General features: G+C 37.2%; 1 protein-coding gene across 3 annotated transcripts in view; it reads right to left on the reverse strand.

The window, feature by feature from the left end:
• LOC115425830 (protein unc-13 homolog B-like) overlaps positions 1-20,580 on the reverse strand; it is a 240,365-nt gene that overhangs the window by 217,256 nt on the left and 2,529 nt on the right. For all 3 annotated transcript variants that reach the window (XM_030143619.1, XM_030143616.1, XM_030143617.1), the window contains exons 2-3: positions 17,183-17,461; positions 15,423-15,510 (exon numbers count right to left, since the gene is read on the reverse strand). In XM_030143619.1, the coding sequence (XP_029999479.1) occupies positions 15,423-15,510; positions 17,183-17,461 (367 nt within the window). The remainder of the gene's footprint in view (positions 1-15,422; positions 15,511-17,182; positions 17,462-20,580) is intronic.

The following is a 20,580-nucleotide window of genomic DNA, read 5'->3' on the forward strand; positions in this document are numbered from 1 at the left end:
AAGAACAGACAGAACAAAAAGAACAGAACAAACAGAAGAAAGAACAAAAAGAAAAGAAGAAAGAACAGAGAGAACAAAAAGAACAGAACAAACAGAAACAACAGTAGAAAGAAAAAAAAAAACCAAAGACCTGGAAAAACACAAGAAAGATCAGAAAGTACAGAACAAACAGAACAGAAAGTACAGAACAGAAAGTACAGAATGAACAGAAAGAACAGAATGAACGTAAGAGCTGCATTAACACAAATGCCAAAATGGATATTTGATGTTTCTTCTGATTGTTCTGAATAAAGGCTCCATTAACACCAGTTCTACTAAAGGCACTGGCTGACTTCACATCCACTGTGAACAGAGGATCAGGTATGAACATGTTATCTGTTTGGGTTTTAAAGGAGGGAGGGAGAGAGAGAGAGAGATAGACAGAGTTATTTTTGCTACATAGAATACCCCCCCACCACCACCCTGTCTTAAAAACTAACCCCCCCCCCCCCCCCCCCCCCCCCCGCCAGGTCTGTGTGTACCTCGCTATTCAGGTCCTCTGTATTTTGCATTTTTTTCAGTGAAAATCACGTATTTCCCTATATTTTATTTACTTATTTATTTGTTTGTTTGTTTGTTTATTTAGGATCCCCATTAGCTGATGCCAGACATCAGCTGCTCTTCCTGGGGTCCTCCCATTCCAAACAGACCTAACAGTATCCATTTACAAGCATAGAAACAATGTGATCCACACTGATATTATCTGCTTAAGTACACTTAACAGTCAAATAAAATAACATTTAGCAATAATGATAATAATACTGCAAGATAAAATAAAAAAACAAAAAAACAAAAAATAGCAATAATAATATAAATATGAATAATATACTAATCATGTAGATGTTCACAAAAGCTCAGATTAAAGTTGTGGGTTATATCAGAAACAGAGAAAACTGAAGAAAAAGTGACTTTTCCAGCAAAAATACAATAACTGAATGTTAAAACAAGTGTCTCCATCCACTGTTTCCACTCATTAACTGGTTTCATGCTCTATTGTTTGAACTGAGTTGCGGGTATCATCGTTCACATGACTATGACAGTCATGCTTAAACTGTAAAAATTAGCTGCTCAGTTTGCTTTGCAGATAAGTTACTAATGCAGCATCATGTTTAATTTAAAATGTACTTGCTGTTTCAAATTAATAATTGCGTTTCCAAGGAGATTCATTTGTGTGGTTAATGTCTGTAATTCAATTTAAAAAAGCACCAATCTGTCGTCTGCAGCGGAACGAGTAAAGGAATCACTTCTGTTCAAACATATGGTCTAGTTTTTCAAACCTTTTATGTTTATGTTGTTAATAAACACAAAGATTCAAGACATTTGTCCAACCATATAAATCTGAGCATACAGGGACAGACATCCAGACTCTGGTGGGGTTTGCAGAGCCAACAACAGGTTCACTTCATGTGTTATTTCAGTATTACAATCTGCTGAAGACACGCCCACCACCAGCTGCAGCCGCGGCCCCATCATCATATACTAATGGTAGCATAGATCGTTTCCATAGAAATATGACATTGTTGCCATGGCATACTCACCACAGAGACAAAAAAAAACTATTTTAGTCCTGGTAGAATGCAGTAAAACAGACCAACAGAGCTGGATGTATCATCGATCACATGTCAACAGTCGTGTTCATGCATCAGTGTGACTGTGATGAGCTCTGTTCTCTGTGCTCTTATTCATGTGTGAAAAATGATGAGGAGTGGACGGTAATCAGGACTGGACCCCTGATGCAGACCTTAAGGGTACTGAGACAAGCGAGTCAATTGACTTCATCAGCATGAGAATACTGTACAAACCAACGACAGCAGACTGATGACTCATCTAACCCTGAATATGACAAAAACAACCTGTGGGGAGAGGCTTTTTTTACACTCACATTATTTCTAACATTCCATGTACATGTGTAAATGATAAACTGAGGCAGAATATTGTTCAAATTACACTTATTTTTTCAGTTTGTTCATGTTATTCACATCTTTTGAAAGGATAGTTTGTAGATGTAAACCTGTTCATAATGTAAATTTACTTTTTTCACTCTAAAACAAAGAGAAAAGTTTGGACTTGACATTATTTGTATATTATTGTTATTGTTTTACTGGTCCGGCCCACTTCAAATCAAATATAGCTGAATGCGGAACTGAACTAAAAAGAGTTTGACACCCCTGTTGTAGAAGATGACAGTGTTTCCATGGTAACTACGGAGCCTCTGAACGTCCAAATGGGTCATAGCTGATGACCATGAAAAGATGACAAACTGCATTTTACACCAATTATTCTCATGTATTGATAGATTTAATGGATCAACAGGAATTAAACCTTTTAGATCAGTAGATGGTTTGGATGTTTGGGTCTTTATAGGTTAAAATACCTAATGTTCACTGAAAAGACCCAAAATACAGAGGATAATGTAATGATAAATGGTGATAAATCACTTAAGAAAAGTTAAATGGAGAGAAAAAATATTTTGGAACTGCTACAAAAGTAGCACTGGGTCCTTATGGGTTAAAAACACATTTATTCAGAGTCAGAACAACTTGGATCTTCAGCAGACTCGGGATGCAACATCCCATCAATCGACTCAAATGTTTGTTTTCACCTTTGCATACCCTCCTACAAACATCATAATCCAAACAGCTGTTACCCCACAGCTGTTTAAATCCTTTTATCGGACGTTGACTTGTTGACAGCATTAGTTCAGATGAAGGAAGATGAACAGGGGACGTCATTTTTGCAACAACTATTAACAACTACTGCTGAAATTCCACTCACATATTATTTCAGTACAGCGGCAGCTGCTTGTCTTTCAGACAGGGGAAGCTCATTGTCGGCTTACATAAAAAAAAAAAAAAAGTCAAGTTATTTAAACATAAATTTGGCCCTCCGTTCCTTTTTAAGAAAATGGTCAGTGACCTTATCACACCAACTGAACAAGAAAACGCTGAAATTATGTTAAATTGAAACAAAGAAGTACAATGAGTGTGTTTTATTCACAGTGCAAGAAATGAACAAGTAATTTAGTAGTGGTTTCTCTCTAAATTTCACAGCAGAATGCGCGACGGTATTAAACTGAACTGTGTCAGTGAAGGAGTAGATCTGAAAATAGCTGTCAATCAAACGGGATTCAGCCTTTCGACTGGTCCTCCAATCAGCACATGGAAGCCCGGCATCGAGCCTGGCCAAGCTCCGCCCACAGCTCCATTCACCCCCAGAGATGCCAAGTGTCCGGGGGCGGGACAATATCGTGGCATTTATCCAATTACCGTCCAGTTTTGAGGCAATGAAAAAAACTGTTCCACTCAGTCCCATTGAAGTGCATGGACGCTGAGCGTCTACGGACAAATGCACTGAGCAGAGATCGAATGAGAAAACAGCGCAACGGGAATGTATGAGAAGTGAACAACATCGAGTCTGATAATTTGTGATAAAGCTGATTCTGAACGAACTCGTCTGTGAGATGAACGTGTTCTAACACATTTGTAGTCAATGAAATGTCAACACAACCGAACATATTTAACCATTTAAATTTCATAATTTCAGGGGAAGCCGAGCTTCCCTTGCAGTCTATGAGAAATCACCGCTGTTTCAGTATAAGCTTCACTAAGAAAAAATAAAGAAAAGCCCTTCAACTGTTTTTCCTGTTTAACAGTCTTTCAACCCACTCTCCGAGGAAAAGACAAACTCTAACCCAGAATACAGAGAGATAAACAGAGAGCCAAAAAATAATGTTCCACAAAAACAATTAAAACTCAATCCACAGAGATTTTCTAATTGAAGTCGACAGCTGTGAAAACAAAATTAGAAAAAACTATGTGAAGCTGATGGAGAAGTTCAGTTAGTGTAGCAGCGACAGAGCTGTGTGGTACCGTCAGAGTTTTAATTTGATGAAGCTGGGATGTAATTACAGTGGAGTGTTTCATATTAATAAATATAGAGTTATTTTTACTCCTTTCTGTGTGTGAGGACGATTTCTGTTATTAGACCAACATGAAGCTGCAGATTTAAAGAATAGATGAACAAATAAACCATGAGTGTGTGACAGGACTGTGGTGAGTCCACAGGGTCTCCAACAGGTGTGGACATGTCCTCAGGCCTCTGGTTTTAACCTTATAAACCTCTGCTCTACAAAGGTCTGGTTCAAACCAGGTGGTTCTGGGCTCAGAGATCAGCTCCGACCTCACAGACAGACAGAGGTTCAGTGTAGGTCAGAACACTGTACTGAGAAAAACAGGGGTTTTAATCCTCTAATTTATTATGTGTAGTGGGTTTGCATTTGTGTTCTATTTATAGTCTGATTTTACTGTTTGTCCTCCTCCTGCTGCACTACAACTCTATCTCTCTCTCTATCTATCTATTGCTTTATCTCTCTCTCTATCTATCTATTGCTTTATCTCTCTCTCTATCTATCTATTGCTTTATCTCTCTCTCTATCTATCTATTGCTTTATCTCTCTCTCTATCTATCTATTGCTTTATCTCTCTCTCTATCTATCTATTGCTTTATCTCTCTCTCTATCTATCTATTGCTCTCTCTATCTATCTATCTATTGCTCTCTCTCTCTCTCTCTCTCTCTCTCTCTCTCTCTCTCTCTCTCTCTCTCTCTGCACTTAGGTCCTCTGACCAGTTACTTCTGGGTGGTACCAGGTCCAGACTGAAGACCACAGGGGACAGGGCTTTTTCTGTGGAACTCTCTCCCTCTGAACATTAAAGCTGCTACTTCTGTTGAGATGTTCAAAGCACTGCTTAAAACTCACTTTTTTGGACTAGCTTTGAATAGGCGCTGAGATGGACATTTTAATTATCTTAGAGTTTGAAATTATTGTCTCTAGTTTTACTTATTGCTTTAATATTTTTAATGCATGAACTATGTGCCAGTATTGTTTTATTCTATTTATTCTCTTTTACTCCTATCCTATTTCATGATTATGTGCAGCACTTTGGGACAGTAGTGTCTGTTTTTAAGTGTGCTATATAAATAAACCTTAAACCTACAGCTGCAGGTGACAATGCAGAGAATATTATAATAAACAGCGATAAATCACTGAAGAAAGGTTAAATAGAAAAATTAATTTGGGAAGTGCCACAAAAGTCACGCTGGGTCTTCATGGGTTGAAAAAGCGCTGAGCAGCTACTGGACAAACTAACACTGTCGGTAGTGGATTGAACTGGCAGCATCGCAGGAATCCTCAGCTGTTCAGACATAGAGGTCAACTTTACAGTGTGTTTGTTGTGTTGGTTTAGAGAAGCAGCAATGACGGGGGCTCATTTTTCATCTATTCTCACTTTCTTTAACATGTATCACAGGAACATGTGTCTGGAATGTTCATTTCAATACTGCAGGAAAGATAATAATAATAACAATAACAACAACAATAATAATAATAATAATAATAATAATAATAATAATAATAATAATAATAATAATAATTACAATGATTAAAGCTGCAAGCAGCACTGGGCGGGACCTCGCACCGGGCGTTCCGCCTCCTGTGCGTTCTGCCTCCCATGCGTCCACCTCCTGTGACCGTCGACACCTCAGCTCCACTCACACCTCTCCGTCCCGATACCAGCTCCCACCCTTTTGTGTCTGTCATCCTTACATCCTTACAGAACACCAGCGACCCTCTGCTGAAACCACCATCACCTTTAAATGAGACTTTTATTTTGAAAACCCTACTGTGCGCATGTGTGTTTGTGTGTGTATGTGAGAGACAGAATCAGTTCGAAAAATGATTTGAAATTGTATGAATAACTGAACATAAAAGTGATGATTTATCACATTTAAGGCTATTATTTTGGAAAAACCCTATTGTGTGAGCATGTGTGTCTGTGAGAAAGAGTGCTTTTTAATGAAGAAACATTGTACAAACAGTTGAGCGTTTGGTCATAAAAATGAAGAGAAGTTATTTAATAGTCATTATTTATTATTTTTAATAAGGCTTTTACTTAAAAAAAAAAAAGCGTACTGTATGTACTTTTTCCTCTGTGTGCAAATTGTCACATATCCACAATGAAATGCAGCAAACCTCTGTTTATGAATATAAAGGGGGGGGGAAGTCAACTCCACCTGGGGATCGAACCCTGGTCCTCTCTGTGACAGTCCAAAGCATTATCCATCACCCTGTCCAGTTACATTACTACTAACTGATTATTAGGCCTAATAACAGAGAGGCCAATCTGTCAAAGTTAAAATTGAAAGTAAAAGTACTCTTGAAACAAATCGCGATTATTCCATAATAATAATAATAATAATAAATAATAATAAAATAATAATAATAATAATAATAATAATACATTGTTTTTTTATAGGGCTTTTCTAGGTAGTCAAACACGCTTCTTGATGACTACTTCATGTTTTTGTTTGTTTTTTTATAATGATCATCATCCAGTATAAAACCAATGTCCAGTGTAACGCCTACATTGAATCGACAACTGTAACGCCTTTACCTCTGGCATCAATCTAGGACTCTCTCACCTCAAGCTGGATTTTTGCATTTCCATCCCATGATAGCAGGTACCAGCTGATATTTTTAGTACCACCTTTAGTGCAGTTCCAAGAAAGCTGATGAAATATAAAAAAAAAAAAAAACTGGTGCAGATCCCAGATTGGCTGATCTACAGTCACCACTTTATCAACATGGACAGTATGGGCATCATCATGTTGTAATACTGGACTTTTTTCAATACTTCACATACACAACAGTTTCCTTTCATATGCAAAGCAAACGAGACCAGTGGTTCAAGAGGGATAAAGTTAGTTGATAAGGGTCATTAGATCCTCAGATCAGGGATTTTTGGACAAAGCTGGAGCTCAAATCTACAGGTAGCTGTGTTTTTGCTGTGATGTTGGGAACAGAAATGCCTAGAGTCATACCTTTATCCTTTTCACTCAAGGTTCAAGGTTCATTTATTGTCATTCATTCAATGTAGCACATGAAGAACAAAATGTGTACTCAGGTCCTAGCAATAAGATAAAAAATAGGGTTAAAAAAAAAAAAGAGTAACTGTCAAGGTAAATAAACAAAAACAAATGACATTCACTGAAAAAAAAACATTCTTTCAGCCTCAGCATCATTACAGTCAGGCTTAATCTTAAATTTGAAGTTTAAATTATGATCATTGGGCTAACGGTGACCAGCACACATTAGTAAACGACACATTTAATGGACTCTATGTCTATAACTTAAATGAATAAAGACTAATTAACTAATTAATAATGAATGCATGGCTGAAAAAGATTACATATGTAATGACAGTATTAACCCATAAAGACCCAAACATCCGCTGGTGAACAAAAGCGTCTACTGATCTGAAATGTTTAATGTCTCACTGTTCTTGTTGTAAGGTACTTATTTATTAACTGCTTTTTTCTGTATATTGTAAAACCTTGTTTTGACTTTTAGGCCCCCCACCCCACCCCTACCCCTGAAGGAGCCATTGGTCTTTAATCAGGCTGCACTTGTAAATAAGAATCTGTTCTTAATTGCTTGCCTGTGTAAATAAAGGTTAAATAAATAAATAAATAAATAAAATACCTGTTGACCCATTAATCCTATCAATACATGTAAATAATTGGTGTAAAATGCATTTTCTCATCTTTTCATGGTCATCAGATAGGACCCATTTGGACGTTCAGAGGCTCTGCAGTTACCGTGGGAACACCATCATCTTCTACAACATTGATTCACCAATAAAACCCATGGAGTTGGATCAATGACAGTGGATGGAGACATTTTTTTATGTTGAGTTGTTGATATATTTTGCTAAAAAAGTCACTTTTTCTTCAGTTTTCTTCGTTTTGATATTGTAATCTTTGAGTTTACTCTGAGTTTTGATGAACATCTAAATTATATATAGGAAATTAAATATAGGAAAATAGATGATTTACAGTGAAACATGCAAAATTAGAGGATAATATTATAATAAGTGGTGATATATCACTTAAGAAACGTTAAATAGAGAAAAATTCTTTGAACACACCATCAATATTTATGATGGTAAAATCTACGAACACCAGGCCAGGTTGCAAAATAACCTGGGTGGTGCTTTAATTTTTCAAACAATTTAATTTGTTTTAAATTTAAAAAAAAAAAAAAAAATGTCTTTAATCAATGTTCTGTTTGTGCAAAATAAATCAATTTAAGAAAAAATAATTTGGGAACTGCCACAAAAGTAGCACTTGGTCTTTATGGGTTAACTATCAGATGCAGATGGAACTGGTGTTGGTTCAAGCCAAGTCTAACAAATCCCTCACAACAGTTCTGTCACCAGTGTTGGCACCTGAACATGACTTTGTATCAGTGGCGGCTGCTCGTCTTTCAGACAGGGGAAGCTCATTGTCGGCTTACATTAAAAAAAAATATTTTTTTAAAAAGTCAAGTTATTTAAACAAATTCGTCCCTCCGTTCCTTTTTAAGATAATGGTCAGTGACTTCATCATACCAAGCAAACAAGAAAACATTGAAATTATGTTAAATTGAAACAAGGAAGTACAATGAGTCTGTTTTATTTACAGTACAAGAAATGAACAAGTAATTTCGTAGTGGTTTCTCTCTGATTTCACAGCAGAATGCACGACGGTATTAAACTGAACTGTGTCAGTGAAGGAGTAGATCTCAAACTAGCTGTCAATCAAATGGAATTCAGCCTTTCGACTGATCCTCCAATAAGCACGTGGAAGCCTGGCGTCCAGCCCGGCCGAGCTCCGCCCACACCTCCATTCACCCCCAGAGACGCAGAGTGTCTGGGGGCGGGACAACATCGTGGCATTTATCCAATTACCGTCCAGTTTTGAGGCAATGAAAAAAACTGTTCCACTCAGTCCCATTGAAGTGCATGGACGCTGAGCGTCTACGGACAAATGCACTGAGCAGAGATCGAATGAGAAAACAGCACAACGGGAATGTATGAGAAATGAACAACATCGAGTCTGTTGATTTGTGATAAAGCTGATTCTGAACGAACTCATCTGTGAGATGAACGTGTTCTAACACATTTGTAGTCAATGAAATGTCAACACAACCGAACATATTTAATGTAATTTTAGGGGAAGCTGAGCTTCTCTTGCAGTCTATGAGAAATCACCTCTGCTTTGCATTAACATCACTACAGTCCAAGCATCAGTCTGAGCTTCACTGAAACAGACTCATGTAACAGATGTTTATAAAAGACAAAAACGTATTCTTTAGGCCAAAGTCATGAGTAAGTGAAGACTCGGATCCTGGAATTGGAAATCCAGGTCTGGTCTGATAGGTCACATGAGGATCACCGACTAAACACTGGGCCCAAACCCACAGAGATTACATGGCTTGCTCAAGGACACTTCAGCCAGACACAATCCTTATCAACACAGACCCTTAACTTCCCTCCTCAACCTGCCTCCAAGTGCACAATCTCACTAAAACCAGACACTCTTGAGATTTCACTCCAATTCATGCTTCATTTATTTCCATTTACTCCCCTTGAAACAAATGAGATTCTCCAAATCCCATCTCAATAAATTTTAATTTTAAACATAACTGTGAGTGCATGTTCAATGGGTGAAAACGCAGGGTACTGCTAGGACCCATACTAAAAAAAGATGACAAGAGTCTGGCCTCAAGGGTAATCAAAGATAAATACACAGAAACAGCACAACAACAGCTGAAATGAGAGGCAGGAGGTCAGCTCTAGGTTCCAATATACAGACGGTCTGAAGGCACTTAAATAAAAAAAAAAAACTGCAACAAATCACTGTAAATGTAGAGTGGATTTACAACAGTGTGTTACTGTACTTCAGTCTATTTAAATACTGTTAATCTCTCATATTTAAAGTAACCATCAGTGCTTTGTATCTGTCAAACTGTGGGAACAGTAGTAGTAGTTGTGCTTTAATGTCATTATTATCCATTAAAACTGTACTGACATTTGAATGACAAGACCTGACAACTATGAATATATTTCACACACAGGCGTAGGTGGAAATCCCAGGAGGGACAGGAGGGACATGTCCCCCCCAAAAAGACGAAAAAAATGAATTTTGAATAATTTATCAAAGTCCAATAAAGGCACGATACAAGTGGTTTTATATATAATAAAAGTGACACAGTGTTATGTTTTTTTCTTAAGTTTTGGGAATTACAACCCCCCCCACCCCTTTCCTCACAGTGGTGCAGTCCACAAGTTTCTCTCAATTTGCAGCACGAGCGGCAGGTTCGTTGTTCTATTTTTAGAAAGTCAGACGCAGGCGAGGGCAATCACCATTCCAACGGAGATATAAAATCACAACCAGTGAAAGACAGTAAGTCAATTATCACAACAACTGTTCAAAAAGCACACACTTGTAACAGGAACAGCAACATTTGTCCTGTTTTATCCCAATTTCACAGCATTTTATCTGAATCCTGGTTAAGCTAGAATGATTATTAACATTATTATAATTATAATTATCATTATAATGATTATTACTTAATGATTATTAACAAGCTCATGCGGGTTTTCAGAAACAATACACCATAAATGTCACAGGATCATTTCAATGACTGTTTATCAGTGAGGATAATGGATGATATGAGTCTCCTGGTTTACTAATAACTCAACTTACTAGGAGCTCAACCTACAAGGCAGTAGGTGGATGCAGTAAAATCTTATGCCCAGGATGGATCTAGGATAAAGATATTATTATGACTTTTATTATCATTATTTAAAACAGCTGAACAAGTTTCAAAGGAAAGTGAGAGAGAATGGCACACAGCACAGTAAAAACATACAGCATTTTTTTCCTAGCCCCTCCCCCAGGAATAAGGGTGTTTACACACACTGTAAAAAAAAAAAATCCTGTTGTTTTTACAGAAAAAAAACTGGCAGCTGTGGTTTCCAAAACAATACTGTAAAAAACACATCCAACTGTAAATATATTCGCGGAGTAACATATAGATTTAACATTTTAAACATGTAGATTTAACATTGGATTTAAATGGTAAATGGACTGCACTTATTTAGCACATTTCCTACACCTTCATGGTGTCCAAAGCACTTTCCAAATCCACCAGGTTCTACTGGGAGCAATATAAGGTTCAGTGTCTTCCATGTAAACTGTGACATATGGACAGCCAGAGCCAGGATTCGAACCACCAACCCCTTTGGTTACTGGACGAGCTGCTCTACCAATTCTACCAACCCATTAATTTACAAATTTAAAATGTTACATTGTTAAATGTTTACTTTTCTATAACTTAAATAAATAAATAAATAAATAAATATAAGCAAATATGCCATTATTTCAACAATAAAACAATAGAAATACATCATTTCTACATACAAATCTGGTCTTGTTCACATACTCTTCCTGTAAAAACTACAGCTATATTTGATTTAATCGTTAACACAAAAATCTTTTCAAATAAACAACTTTGTGTTTTCTTGTCACTTACAGTTCTTTTTATGTTGTAATTTTACAACTTTTTGGTGTGAATTCTACAGTCATTTTTTTTTTACAGTGCACAGCGTACTTGAGTCCATACCGTAATTGGTTACGTTCACACCTTTCCCGTAGATGTCGCGTTCACAAGCACGAACCACGGCCCATGTCTGAGTATGAGTGGGTGTTACAGGGCTGAAACAGTAGGTGGCAGTGTGGAAGGAATTCTGTCACTATCCAACAAATGTGGAAGTCAGAAGAAGACAAACCCTTATGCCATCAACTGAGCGACTGTTATGTTCATTTGTCTACAAATGGCAGCAATACTTGTCTATCTGTTAGCCTGTTTGAGGCAAAGTGAAGAAGGCCGACCTTCTTTGTCCCTAATATATCACCGAGTGGTTTGGTCGGTAAGGTGAGCCCGTGCCGCATGGATCCAAGGCTTTTTCAGGAGACAGCAGGAGCACTGTCTATGGTCTTGTGGTGATTAGGTCACTTCCGTAGTCGGAGTGGTGATTAGGTCATGAAATATTATTTTAATTTGGATGGTTAAATTCCTGGGTTTAATCAGATGTTAGTCAGTATTGGTCAGGATTCCTTTGTGTCACTAGATTTTCTTTGTTTCACTGGTCAGTCGTAAATTTGTTAGGATAGCTCACATCTTGGTCACATACTAAACTGACAGATTTATGATTATAGGATTTAGGTTTTATCTTAAGCACACTCTTAAATACACATGCCCACAGATGATTGTAAACAACAAGAGATAAGAGGTAAACACGGTCATTAGGGGGTTTGCATTGAGTTGAGGAATTACATCTGCTTGACTTCAGAGTAAGAAGTAATAAATTTATTAAAATGAGACCTAAAAGAATCTGGACTTATTCTTGGAGCTTCCAACAAAAGAACACACTAACAGTCACTTCCGGTCTCAGGTACGTATCGCTTTCACGCGGCAACGTATCATACTGGAGTCCGCGCAGTCCATACCCAGGACTACCTTCTCAACTGGACTTGGGTACGGTACTCGAGCACGGAATGTTTGCATTCACATTGATAAAATAAAGCGGACTTCGGGGTCAAACATACTCAGATACAGACTCGGGTACACTGTGTGAAAGCGCCCTAACTCTGAGATTTTACTGTTTAAAATCCCCCTCCAACTATTAACTGCAATTTTTTGCACCTGCACACAGGGTCACATTTACTAATACCCTTCAGAATCCAAAAACAGCAACAGGAGCAGCCACTTTTGAAGGTGATCTACCAGTGTGCAAATTCATGAACAAAACCTGTGAAGGCATCTGTGCAGGGTGTGGGGGTTCTACAGATGTCATCTGATAAGACACGAATGCCTTTTAAACACTTATTTCTCTCTGGAAACAGACACATAGATCAAGGAGAGACAGCAGAATATGGAGTTTTCTGTGGAGGTGGTAGAGGACAAATACACCAGTCAGGGGCTCCGCTACCAAATATGGGCCCCATGAAAGCTAAATGTTGTGAGCCCTTCCCCAAAATTCAGTATGTTGTCGATCTGTGTCGGAGCAGGTATGGGCAGGGTATGTATGTGGGGGTCCGGTCCATACATAACATCACTAACTCTAGCGTGAAAACAAAACTGAAACTTAACTAACATGCTTTCAACGACCAATTCCCGACTTCTACGCCTCTCTTATACTGCGGATCTTACACGATATTTTCACAACTTCTAGCCTGTATCCACTGGACCTCATCTTCTGCTCTGTGGGACCCCACAAATGCTGGGCCCCATGATTTTGTCATGCACCCCCCCCCCCCCCCCCTCTTATTGGCACCCCAGCAACCAGTGTCCAACCTGTTTCCAAAAGCATGTCTGGATCACCATTGGCAGAACAGAAAACGATTAAAGAAGATGAAGCAGAGGAGAAGGAACACAGAAGTCCCATTGTATCTGCCACAGCTGTGAGTTCTGAAATCCACAATCTGCAGCCTTCTGTGGTCAAACCTGACTGCCAGGCTGCTGATTTGTTATATCAGTTATATGGAAACGACATTTCCAGGTGTTTGTATCGGCTACAGATCGGACCTTTGAATGTCATTATCTGAGGAGGTCATGCATCTCCAGTTCTTGACCAAAACCCCTTTGACCATATGAGTCTATCTGACTTTTGGTTGAGCATCCTGAGCATTTGGTCACATAATATGTCTAAGAGCTCTTTACAAGAATGATCACAAGACCAGGAATAATGCAGGTGAAAATGTGGAACCAACTACCTTTTTTCCCTGTATTCAACAATGGTACAATTAGCAGTGAATTGAAACCACTACCCTTTGTAAATCATCACCTCTAATCAATCAATCAATCAATCAATCAATCAAAGTCTATTTATATAGCCCTTTACAACAACACAAAGAAGACCAAAGTGCTTTACATCTAAAAACGTGATCAAATTATTAAAAACAACAGTTTAATCAAATACTATAAAAGCGCATAAAAACAAAAAGACACAACACACAGCAGTCGCATTTCCATTGACCCTCAAATTGTGCAAATATAAGTTGCACATAAAAATTTGCCGAATGGAAAAACGACAATTTCGCCAAAACTCAAATTTTTTGATGAAAAGTTTTTGCACTTGGAAGAAGTGCTTTTCCAGGCATAGCAAAATTGGTATATGATGCAAAACTGTAATGGAAAGACCTTTTTGCACAACTAGAGTCATGTAAACAAAAAAAAAAAAAAAAAAAACAGCTGTTGATGGACATTACAACAAGTGAAGAAGAAGAGATTTGAAAGACATGGCGCGGTATATGTGGACACTTGAGGAAACCAAATCTTTTTGAATTTAGTACGGGATAGAGAGGCAGCGAGCATTCTAGATTCAAAACAAGAGATATTTATGTTCGTTGCCATGTTTATGGAATGACTTCTCGTGACATCTCGTGATAATAAATAAACAAATCATCACATTTGTGATTTAAATGGAAAAAACGACATTGCGCACTTCTGGTTTTTCGACATTTAGTAAAGTTTTGCACATATGTCCAATGGAAAAGCGACTAATGTTGTGCTTTGAAAGGGAAACTTATAGAGCTGACTGTTTAGCTGACATTTTCCAAAGAATCAACAAAATATATCTAATCAGACATAGAAGTGGCGTACATCCCAGAGTTATTCCCACTGCCTCCCTTTTTTTAATTGAACATAGTTTCATGCAAATCTGGTATTTTTGCAAATATTGCCAGTTTTGCAAATACAAATGTTCCAATTATGAATTCTATAAAGTCGGTTGTGCATAAGTGTTGAACTGCTGGTGTCTGTTGAGCCTCTGTGTTTTTTTATTATCCGCTTGTGTTATTTTCTCTGGCTTCAGGTTTGTGAACAGAACCTGAACTGTCACAAACGTCTCTCGTGTTTGATGCAATGCAATAGCCTTGGCAGATTGGATAAAGTCTGCAGCAGGGTTTCCCACACTAAACTGAAGACTTAGTGGGTACATACTGTACTTTAAAAATGACAGAAAAACAAATAAAGGTGTGGAAAATGAAATAGGAAAACATGATAGACCTATAGAACATATAACATTTCAACATTACACACCATCACCACTTCAGTCCAACTCTAAATCACCCCGAGACATTTCTCTACCATGATCAAGGAAATCGTTTTAACTCACAGGACCATATCTTTGAATTAAGAAGTTAGTGTTGTAGGAGCTCCATGGCTGGATCTGAAGGAACCCGTGCTGAAAAAGGGTTTCCCACATCAAAGTCAAAATTCGTACAGAGCACAAAATTAGTGCAAATTGCTGTGGCATGACTGACAACTCAACCATCCCATGGGAGTAACAGGGTAGAGCAGCAGAGAGAAGAGGAAGAGGGGGGTGAAAATGTTCATGCGTTGAACACTAGGTGTGGAGTGGAACTGGACAGACTTGACTTCCATGTTGAAAACTTCCGATGCATATAGGTTATATAACATAAAGAGATGGTTTCCTACCTCCAGGAGCTGGACTCGGACTTTGTTATATGCCTTGAGCCAACGGACTTTGGCTGGAGAACAGGGAGGAGGACCATCTTCAAACAAACTGAAGAAGATTAAAAAAGAACAATGATTATAATAGAAACATATTTGCAAAGATCTACTCATGTTTACAATCAAACAAAGGAGTTTCTACACTGTATATCAACCTTTTCATGCATAGTGGTCACTACTATTATAAGTGTAGGCCTAATGTATTATAAATTCAGCTTTCATAATGTTTTATACATCCATACCAAAGCACTGTGAAGGAATTTATTTTTTTAGGTGGGGAACTTTTGTTAGGTTTTGTCACTGGTCCCTTTACCCATCTATTTTAGGGATTTCATATTTATTTAAAAAAAAAAAAAAAATTAAAGTATGTGTTTGAATTAATAAAGATTTAGAGCTGCCACATTATTTTTTATTTATGTACAAAGCAACATGTAACACTTCTATTTACTGTCTCTGTTCTTTTAATGTTTTTTTTATTTTTGCAAAATAAAGAGCTATTAAGAACACTTTGATGTATAATTTTTGATTTACACTTTACTCAGAGCCAGCAGATACTGCTCATACGTCATCAGACTTTTGTTATAATATCATACAATTGCTAATAACCTCACACAGTGTTGTAACTTTACTAAAAGCTCTTAAAGTCATCCTGTAACTTATTATTGATGTTTATAAGGCATCATTCAGTTTCAGAAACTACATGTCACAGCAGTTCTCTGTGTCTTTATAACTGGCTACAGTTATGATGGTTAGAATGTGTATTGTAACCCAGGACTTGAGATTCTTCCTTCAAACACTGTTGTCACTTTGGTATGGATGTATAAAACATTATGAAAGCAGAATTTATAATACATTAGACCTACACTTATAATACTTTATTAACCTTGGTATAAGTTGTTGTACATGATCATAAACTGTTGTAATGGCTTTTATAAATGCATTATAATGTCTTATGAATGTGCACTTAATGCATTATAAACTAGACCTTCAAGTAAAGTGTTACCAAACTAACTTTCTCCTTGAACCATAATTTGGACAAATTTACTCATTATTGGCTAAAATGGAAAAAATCTATCCCAGAAGATGTGACGCCCCAATAGGACAGCACCTCGTTTTTCTCATGAGAAATACACATATTTATCAACATCTGTGTGTTTTACTATCAACATGTGTAAATATGCATTCCAGGAAAATGTGCACAAATGTTTATGAAAATGATGGATGTAATTTTGTCAGCAGGTGTACAGGATCTGACATGAACTGAAACAGGACAATACCCAAACTAACTCCACCCTCTTATTATGATGGGATAACATTGTGACTCATTGACCCACATATTTATCATTGTACTTTAATTTTTGATACTGCCCTTGTCTGAGCTTGTTGACGTCTTTTGTTTTGTATGTTTTTACTTTTTTGTTTCACTGTCTGTTTGCTAAAAAATGAAAAATCTGTTAAAAATAAAGTATAAAAAAAAAAAAAAAAAAAAAAAATAGAAACATATTTAAAGGTTAAGCACGATGGTGAGGAATAGAGTATCCATACATAAAAAGTAATTCAACACCCTTTTGAAAATCGGCATCTCAGCTTCTTACACTTCTGCTGTGATCCATTTGACAGGAAGAAGTTAGTTGTAAGTTTTCGCAATCTCCACATACAAGTAATTTCAATGATTGTGAACCAAAACTAGAATTAATTTTCCAAATGCCTGTATTTTTACTTACCAGATCTTTGTTTTGTTGTCCTGGTTGTACAGAACTGGTTTTGTTAGGATGTCAGAGGAGTCCTTCAGGTCTTTGTTAGAACCAGGCTCTGGTTGTGGGTGCAGCTCCTTTTCCTCCTCCTCTTCCTCGTCGTAGGTAAACTGCGGGCTGTGGACAGGTGGGTGGGGTTCGCTGGACTGGCAGGACTCTGGGTATCTACGCTCCTCAGGTTCAGAGCTAAGCTGGGAACTGGCTGGGCTAAGGTTACCGGAGGAATCCAAGCGGCTGCTGTCTGGAGGACTGTAAGAAAAACAGTTGAATATTACAGAAGCAGCCCAAACAAAGGACAACTGGGATCAAGGGTTTTAGTTCATAAAGTTGTTTTTAAAATAAGGGTAAAACTACAGGTAACTAGACTGTAGTAGGGGCTGTGACCCAGGAGGTAGGGCAGGTAATCCAATAACCAGGGGGTTGAGGGTTTGAATCCTGCTCCGTCCCAGTCATATGTCCTTAGGCAAGACACTCCACCCCCCCCACCCTTGCCTCTAGTGCAGGGGCGTCAAACTCATTTTAGTCCAGGGGCCACATTCAGCTAAATTTGATCTGCAGTGGGTTTGAACCAGTAAAATAATAACACAATAATATATAAATAATGTCAACTCCAAACTTTTCTCTATGTTTTAGAGTGAAAAAAGTAAAATTACATTATGAAAACGTTTGCATCTATAAAACTATCCTTTCAAACAATGTGAATAATATGAACAAACTGAAAAAAATGTGTAATTTGAACAGTATTCTGCCTCAGTCTATCATTTACACATGTACATTATAACGTACAGATCACAGTGGATCTACAAACACAAAATATTTACAATCAGGCAGAATATTGTTAAAATTGCACTTACTTCTCTTAAGACATTTTAGGTTGTTCATATTTGTTCAGGTTATTCAGATATTTTTGTGAAATTATACTTTGTTTTAGTGTAAATACATGAAAACATTTACATTTACAAAGAGAAAAATTTGGAGTTGTGAGTATTTATAGATTATTATGACAGAATTTTACTGGTCTGACCCACTTGAGATTGAATTATCTGAATGTGGAACCTGAACTAAAATGACTGTTAATATCTTAGTGTAAATTTTGCACTTCACAAATTCATACCTAGGGCTGGACTGGACCCTTTGGTGGGCCAGATTTGGCCCCTGGGCCACATGTTTGACACCTGTGCTCTAGTGTATGAATGTTTGGTAGTGGTGGAGAGGGCAGCTGTGGATACAGTTGGATTTTACACCACCAGTGTGTGGATGAATAATGGATTCAGTGTAAAGTGCTTTGAGTGCCTAGAAAAGCACTATATAAATCCATTCCATTATTATTAGTGTATGCAAGTTAATTTCAGGAAGATGCTAATCCATATACTGTAGGTAAGCATTTCAAAACTATTTTATCATCCAACATACTGAGTTAGAAATTGTGTTCCTACTACTTTACATTTGAACTTAGCTGGTGTGGTCCAGAACAGAGGGAATACTTGGCACAGACAAGGAAGAAGGAAAAGAATTCAGGAAATAAAGTGAATGAATTAAGAACTGACATCTTGGTCCTCACTGGGTGCAGTTTAAAGCACAGACAGAATGATAATGATGATAAATCTATTTAGAAATTCCAGCAGCTTCGAAATGTTACATATCGAAGACTAAATTTAGATGACGACTTAAATTCAACAACTTCAACTGCGGTACATTTGGAGGAACCCCTTTAATAAGGACCATGTGATGTAATCAAACACATTATTCATTATTATTCTTAAGCCATTTACTTGTGCACTCTCAAAAATAGAGGTACCAGCTTGTATTTAAAAGGGTACAAATGCTTGTCGCTGGGGGTGTACTTTTTTGAGAGACATTTCTGTACCCTTTCGAAATGCTCCATTTTTGTACCTTAAGTACTTTACATGGAAAGAAAACTCTTGTATAGTTGATAATGCCATGATGTTTAAAGTTTGAACCGGTGGCCTAATTGAGAAAAAAACGGCATAGGCAAGCTACGACATCAAGACATGGAGGTGTGAATGAAAACTTGATAAAACAGAGATTATGGCAATAATCAGAGGTTCTAATAAGCTAAATAAATTATTAGGCTATTATCGTTGAGCTAATTGGGCTATTAAATTAAAACAAATTATTATTAAATATAATATAGAGTAATATACAGTATGATATATAATAAATAATGCGCTAAGCCTAATGTTTGAACTATAATTCAGCCTACTGTTCAGTTCTCCTAGCCCATAGCCTATTCTCATGGTCTACACACATTTTTTAATGCTGCAGGGTACCTTATAGTACAAATTTGTACTTTACATAACTTTGGACCCTTTTTCATAGTCTAAAGGCACAATTCTGGCCTCCTAAAGACCAATATTGTACTTCTGAGAGAACATTCTTCAAAAATGTACTTATAGGTACATAAATGTTCTGATCTCACTAAACATACATTTAATATTTGGTTTGGAATGCTGCGTACACATAAAGTCCAAAGACATGCAACAAAACTAAAATGGATAGCATATGATAGTAAATTTATGCCATCCAAAATTGACCAAAACTATAAATATTGGGTAACTAAGGGAGGTACAGCTTGGTGTGTTCTGGAAAATAATGGGAGGCTGGAGAGTTTCCAAACTTTGGCACAAAAATATGAATTTGAGAAACATGATTTTTTCCGTTATCTTCAAATGAGAGACTATTAAAAGGGGGAAATACAGGTGGGACCCTCCATGGAAGAGAGCGATGTGGTTCAAATCATGACTAAAGTATATAAAGATAGTAGTATTAGGATAATCTCATCATATACAGGGTGGGGAAGCAAAATTTACAATGAACATTTAGTTGTTTTTTCTCAGCAGGCACTACGTCACTTGTTTTGAAACCAAACATATATTGATGTCATAATCATACCTAACACTATTATCCATACCTTTTCAGAAACTTTTGCCCATATGAGTAATCAGGAAAGCAAACGTCAAAGAGTGTGTGATTTGCTGAATGCACTCGTCACACCAAAGGAGATTTCAAAAATAGTTGGAGTGTCCATAAAGACTGTTTATAATGGAAAGAAGAGAATGACTATGAGCAAAACTATTACCAGAAAGTCTGGAAGATACTATTAAAGAAGAATGGGAGAAGTTGTCACCCCAATATTTGAGGAACACTTGCACAAGTTTCAGGAAGCGTGTGAAGGCAGTTATTGAGAAAGAAGGAGGACACATAGAATCAAAACATTTTCTATTATCTAAATTTTCTCGTGGCAAATAAATTCTCATGACTTTCAATAAACTAATTGGTCATACACTGTCTTTCAATCCCTGCCACAAAATATTGTAAATTTTGCTTCCCCACCCTGTATAAAGCCT

This window comes from Sphaeramia orbicularis, chromosome 9 (genome assembly GCF_902148855.1).
Source record: "Sphaeramia orbicularis chromosome 9, fSphaOr1.1, whole genome shotgun sequence".
NCBI lineage: Eukaryota > Metazoa > Chordata > Actinopteri > Kurtiformes > Apogonidae > Sphaeramia > Sphaeramia orbicularis.